The 6,964-nt window shown below is 33.6% G+C and overlaps 1 protein-coding gene across 1 annotated transcript; it reads right to left on the bottom strand.

Moving 5' to 3' along the window:
* Positions 1 to 376: 376 nt before the first annotated feature.
* LOC105641015 (small ribosomal subunit protein eS4x) lies at positions 377 to 2,680 on the bottom strand. Its single transcript, XM_012225457.4, has 5 exons — positions 2,546 to 2,680; positions 1,876 to 1,953; positions 1,590 to 1,770; positions 1,161 to 1,258; positions 377 to 983 (listed from the first exon to the last, which is right to left on the bottom strand). The coding sequence occupies exons 1-5, from the start codon at positions 2,546 to 2,548 to the stop codon at positions 552 to 554; spliced, it is 792 nt and encodes a 263-aa protein (XP_012080847.1). The 5' UTR covers positions 2,549 to 2,680; the 3' UTR covers positions 377 to 551.
* Positions 2,681 to 6,964: the final 4,284 nt, after the last annotated feature.

Here is a 6,964-nt window from a genome sequence, read left to right as displayed (position 1 = left end):
TTTGGTTCCGATTCGGAACCAGCAGTTTTATTATTTAACCAGCTCATCATCATCTTAATCTTTTATTATTTCTACCAAATAAATTGCATAATACACTTTTAACTTTTTTTTTATTATTATTCCGTGGTTACTAAACACCCAGGAATGAATTATATTTTCTATTTCCTTCCGTACTACATTTTTATTTCATTCCTTATTTCCAACTAAACACAGAATCATCAACCAAAATTTATTAAAATTTTTTAATCAAAATAACAGTAATAGAGGGAGCACAAACGCATCATGTAAGCAAACATAAGATTTCCAGAACCCCTATCATATGAGCTTTATCGACTCAATTGTATGACAGGCAGCAAACACTATAATAACATGACCATGAAAAAAGAAACGGTCTTAATTTCTTATATTTTAATCAATCCCTTCAAAAACCTTAAGCTTAAAATGTGAAGCAATATTGCAGTCAAGGTCAATAATAAGCTCTAGCATAAAACGCTCGAATAAAAGTTTAAAAATGCTACCAAAATTACTCCGATAAACATTTCAAAACACTATCATGCAACAGTCTGAGCAGTTGCGAGCCTCTTTCTTGCCTCCTCGATGATCGAGAGCTTGATACCCTTGCCTTTGGGAAGAGAAACCCATGGTTTGGTCCCCTTTCCGATGGTGAACACATTGCCCAACCGGGTGGCAAACTCATGGCCAGTTGCATCTTGGATATGAATAGTCTCGAAACTCCCCTTATGCTTCTCCCTATTTTTAATGACTCCAACTCGCCCCCTATTCCTACCTCCAGTGACCATGACAACGTTTCCAACATCAAACTTGATGAAGTCAGTTATTTTGTTGCTCTCAAGGTCTAGCTTGATGGTGTCATTAGCCTTGATTAGAGGATCTGGGTAGCGAATAGTGCGGCCATCATAGGTGTTCAAGTAAGGGATGCCCTTTTGGCCAAATTGAACAGATCGGACCTTGCAAAGCTTAAACTGTATGAATCAATGCAATTAAAATCACACGTCATATGCCATACAAGAGAAATCACTACAGAACTAACACAACTAACATTGTTTCCATCAGATTAGTGCCAAGACAGACATTACACATTAACTGAAAAAAACAACGGAGCACAAAACTTAAGCCTTAAGCAGAAGAATCAGACAAACCTTTGCCTCATCATCTCTAATGGAGTGGAGACGGAAGCGGCCTTTAGTGTCATACAGGAGACGGAAGTTCTCATTTGTCTTCGGAATCGACACAACATCTGTTAAACAAATATCAAAGTATATATTACAAACAGAGATTGCATCACGCAAGGCAGTAAAATGCCAAAGAGGATCATGTACAAGCTAAGCACAGGGGTGTAATCTTAATTACGGATAACATTATGATAACAAGAACAGAGATGTAAAAAAATCCACATCAGATTGCATTTGGCAAACGCAGAATTTAGTTACAGAGGCCTTTTGGAAGCACCCACTTCAAAGGGAAAGATAAATAAAATCTACTCACATTTAGAACATTAAATCCATTAAAATAATAAGCAAACAAAAATAAAAGAAAACTTAAAAGCAATAAAGGGTAAGCTCACATACCCATGAAACCAGCAGGGTATGTTTTATCCGTCCTAACCTTCCCATCAACAAGAACATGTCGTTGCATCAGAATAGCGATGACTTCACGATATGTGAGAGCATACTTCAGCCTGTTGCGCAGAATAAGGATCAAAGGCAAGCACTCCCTGGACTTATGAGGTCCAGATGATGGTTTGGGCGCCTAATGCCACAATGCAAGACAAAAAAAATCAACAGTAAGGAGCCAGGGTGCAGTAACAAAGGAACACATAACATAAAAACAATAAGTCAAAGATTAGTAACATACAAATGCACCACCAAGTTTGTCAAGCATCCAATGTTTCGGGGCATTAAGCCTCTTCAAGTGTTTCTTCAACCCTCTTGCCTGTAATGCACCAGAAAAATAGTAAATAAAAAACAGAATGAAAGAACTCTAGCAGTTTATACATATAATACTTCTATTCAAAGCAACAGAAACGACAGTACAAGTATATAACAAATAAGACAAACACTGTGATTCTATTTCTATAACCTGCAAAGAAGAATCGATTAAAGGGTTCGACAGCACCAAGTAGGAACAAAAAGGAGCACCCTCTATAACAAGAATCAGTTTTGTTTAGGGTCGTATAAGTCTAAAAGCAGAACTATAATGTCATACGATAGAAAAGAAATTTTTGAATTCTCAAAATCCACAGAACAAATCTTCTCTAGATCCAAAAAAGACTTCTTCAACACTCAAATGCATATAATGCAGAACAAGGGTACCCCATCGTAAACACCGAAACAAGAGCAGAGATTGTTACACCCCTTCAATTTGCTCCTTTATAATATCGAAGGAAAATAAGATACTATAGAATCTCTCTTTCTCTCACACTAATCAACAAGATCAGACAAAATAAATATTCATTTCCACTAAAAACCGCCATTGACACTGATTTAATCGTACATTAGAGAAGCTAGAGATTAAGCAATTTTACCATTTTTAAGCTTCTTCCTTCTCGTCCTCCTCAGAAACTCTCGCCGCCAGCTAGCTTCGTCTCAGTGGGTTAGGGTTAGGCCGTTCAGCGTTTATGTGAAGAGCAAAAAGACATTATATATATATGAATTTTTTTTCCAATTTTTTATTAACCCGAAACTGGACTTAGAATTACCAAAACGCCTCGACATTTAAGTCAATTTACATCCCTGTCCTATCCTTTTTTTTTTTTTTTAATTGAATAAAATAATTCTTAATTAAAAAAATATAAGTCAATTGAAATTATTCTATTGCAAAAGGTTTTTACAAGATACAACGCTTACGAAATTCCTCTAAGTTATACCAAATTTTAACACTCCAATGCAACAAAATTCAACATGCAGAATTTAGTTATAAATGAATTTCAATTAAAATTTATTTGTAGGATAAATTATATTGTAATATAAAATATATAATTTAATTGAATTTTGTAAATTATAGTTAAAATAAGTTCCAAATTAAAAATTTAATCATACTTATATTCCCTAATTTATCTTGAATACAATAATGATATGAAAGTCGATAATAAATAATAGTTATATTTATTTTATATAAAATAATAATCATGTTCTTGTGGTCAAAAACATATAATTAAAAAAGAATTATTTTGACATTAATAAAATTTAACTCTATAAATAAAATGGATGCTTTAATTAACGTTATTTCAATTTTAGCATTAATATATAACACACACATATTAACTAACTAATAAACTTATGAGCAACGCTAAATGGCTCAAATTGATTTTGGCTCAACAAGAATCTTTGGTTGTGTATTTACTTAATTGGTCTTTACAATTACAATAAATATGATTTTATTTATAATATGTTGATTTGCCAGTAAAGAAGCCATTTTTTTCTCAAACTTCACCAAATTTAGCAAAACCAGTCTCAAATCCAACTCCAATTTCTATTGACAGTGAGCTACTTTGCCGGAAAACAGCTTTGAAACTCACTGTCAACCTCCATACACAGTGATTCTGAGTTTTGACATTTATCGTTCAATCTCAAGCCAAATACATAGATTGCCCCTTGAATTTTTTTTTTTTTTAAAAAAAATCATATGGTACCCTTAACTTTGCGGGGACCACTTATGCATTTGAAGTTCATTTTTTTTCATCATTTATGTTCTGAGCTCGCACATGAAGCACAAACATGCCGACATGGATAAGTAATTGAACATGGGTCCATTTTATTGCCATATATGCAATTTTTATTGCCACATTAGCCCTCTCTTCTTCATTTACTTTGAGTCATTCTTCTCCTCATGAAGTTGTTCTTTGTTAGCAACTTTTATCATCTCAAGTTCACCCTTAAGGTTCAAAAAATTTTCTTTATAAAAAAATTCCTTTCACCTGAAATGAAATCATTTTCGTTGGAGAATTTACAGTTAAAAGGAGTTTTCCTAAGAAGAGGTTAAGGACTATTCATAGAGGACAAATAACAATAATCCCTACAATTATCAAGAAAGCATTAGCAAAATTAGCAATTCAATGTGGAGTGGGTTTTGCTTGGTGGCTTATCTTCAAAATTGCAATAATATCTTACTCATCAATTTTCCTATTCAGTTACAACAAAATTTCAAGTTTACCATAAAATGAAACTTTCCATCAAGTTTCTTGGATTTCATTTCTTATGTTTCTCAAGAATGTCAAGAAAAAAACAAAGACAAAAGTATTTACTAGCTCAGCTAAACATGTTTATTAAAATCTTGTAGAATTGAAGAAACTAGGTAGGTATGCATTCAAATTTTCATCATACAAATAAATTCAGATTTGCCTACAAAAGCTCATAAGAAAATTTCTGTGGAAATCGATAAATTGAGATTACACACAGAAAGAGAGGTGATGGTTTAGAATGTTAATCTTGTATGGCGGCCTCATTAGGGAAGGACAGAGTAAAAGGTAACGGGTTAAGTTTAACAAATTCTCGCAAACTTGTTCGTCTGCAATTTAAACAGCTTTAAAGAAGCTAAATATAGTGAAAATGAGTGTTTGTAGCTAGATAAACCACAAATGACATCGTTTACGCCATAGTGGACAAGATTTTTCCGTGTTGGCATAAATTTATGTACTTCACGCTCTTACCTGTGATTGACTACATGCTCTCGTTTGCCAGCATGGAGAGGTGTACGAATGATGCAAAAAAGTGAACTTCAAGTGCATAAGTGGTCCCTCGCAAAATTAAAGGTGCCGTAGGATTTTTCTTTGAAAGTTCAGGAGGCGATCTATGTATTTGGTCTTCAATCTCACAAAATACCCAACCAAACTTAAATATTTTTGAGGCAAAATGAAAATTAAGAAGTGCTTAAACAATCCTTACCTTTGATTTGCATTGACACTAATTGAAGTGTCTAGATTTTTATCGATGAAGAAAAATCTCCACTATAAATTTAAGTTCATTACTTCAATTTGGAAGAAAGATGTACTAATCGGTTAAATAGATAGGGGCCAAATACACATTTTGGACCCTATACTTTTTTAAAAAACCTTATAGCCCCTTATACTTTGTGGGGTCTTATAAGGTACTTCTATTTATTTTTTTCATGTTTAATAGATATCTATTCTGGCAAATGAAGCGCGTGCAACTCAAATAGAATGACATGGCAAAAATGTAATGACATGTGAGAGAGAGAAACACATCATATGCCACGTTATATTAGATGGTTTTTTTCCCTCCAATTTGGACTTTCCAATTTTTTGTTTTTGTTTTTATCTGCAACTAACTCATTAACACATAAAATTCTCTAAATATGGCATTCAAGTATCCAATCCTTCTATGAATATGTTGTTTCTTTTATGTGAATCTTTTTTATCTAATAAGCAACTGCTTACATTTTAAAGAGCTTATATTAGAACTGGTCTTGCTCCAATGATCATATTCTTATTGGTTTGATACTGAATGTAGGGTTTATGATATAAAACATGGAAAAAAAAAAATCTATGACTAATATTTCAATTTTATTTTCAATGCAAACCGTTGGCCCAACCACTGAGTGAAAATTGCTGCAAGAAATTTAAAGTGGTTACATGCCATGAGCTTTTGACCTTCCATCTAATAGGTATAACTACTGTAAAACCCTTTAAATCTCCATCTAGCCTATATATATTTTCTTTATAACTCCCGGAGTTGAATTCATGGGACTATTATCATTGGGATAAGTTACTCAGGAACATTGAATCCACTATTATTTTGTTTGATAGAGAAAGTTTATTGGACCAAGCAGCACAGGGACATTAGTTTCCCTCCCATGTCTAAAGAGAAGGGAAAGAAGCGTAGGCTTTTTTCTTTTATAGTAACTAGAGTTTGCACAAACCAAAGCAAGAGTTTCATCTTCTTCACTATTTTGATGTTCAACTTTCTTTAACTGATGGTAACGATGGTAGTGGACCATTTATAAATAAAGCTTGCTCCTTTTTCTTTATTTTTTTATATATTTTTCTCTATAGAGCTTATGTCCTATGCTAGCTCTGTTTCTGGTCCTGAGTTTTGAAGAGAAAACAATGAGAAAGAAATGGAAAACTTTTTGTGCAACTAGTTATGCACAAAATCCAGTTAAGAAAATAAAAGAGAAATAAAAATGTTTATAGCTTGGAAGTATGGGTGATGAAGGACAAGAAACAAAGCGACTATCTTTGAGTTATTCTTGGAAGTTGTTTTCTGGGTTTATGTGGTTTTTTCCTTTAACAAATTCTTTTAAATCCAAACTTAAAAATGACTAAGAATGAAGAAAAAAATAGGGTGATATGAAGAATGGAAGGCGGAGGTGGTGGTGGTGGTGGTAGAGATAGAAGGAATGTAGGAGCAGAGAAGAGAAGGAGGTGGTGACTAGAAAAACGGGAGGCTAAAACTTGAGCTTTTGACAATTTCAAATAATAAAATTCCCACATTTGAAACATTCTAGGTGTCATTATGGCAATTAAACGAGCTTTTGCTCTCCTAACACTCGTGTGGTCACTCACGCACCACTTCTAGCATGGTGGGGTATTTATTAAATATGAAAAAAAATAACTAGAAGTACCTTATAGGATCCCAACAAAGTATAAGGGGCCACAAGATTTTTAAAGCACAGCGTCCAAAATATGCATTTAGCTAATAGATGAGTGAAAAGAATGAGGTTGGAGAAGAGAAGAGATTGAGGTTGAAGAAGAGTGAAACTAGGGATGCAATTTAATCGGACCCGGCAGGTATCCGACTCGATCCAACCCGATTTTGGCAGGTTTGGATAGTGTATAAACAGGTTTGGAATGGATTTAAGTAGTGATTTTAGTATCCGCATAGGGTTCAGAATGAATTTGGGTTCAAATGGGCGATTAACGGTACCTGATATGGTCTAAAGCACAATTATGTTGATAAACTATATTGTACCTATTACCTTTATA

The sequence above is a fragment of the Jatropha curcas genome, chromosome 7, assembly GCF_041381405.1.
Source record: "Jatropha curcas cultivar XTBG-Jc1 chromosome 7, XTBG_Jcur_1.0, whole genome shotgun sequence".
NCBI lineage: Eukaryota > Viridiplantae > Streptophyta > Magnoliopsida > Malpighiales > Euphorbiaceae > Jatropha > Jatropha curcas.
This window is presented reverse-complemented; position numbering and strand designations above follow the sequence as displayed.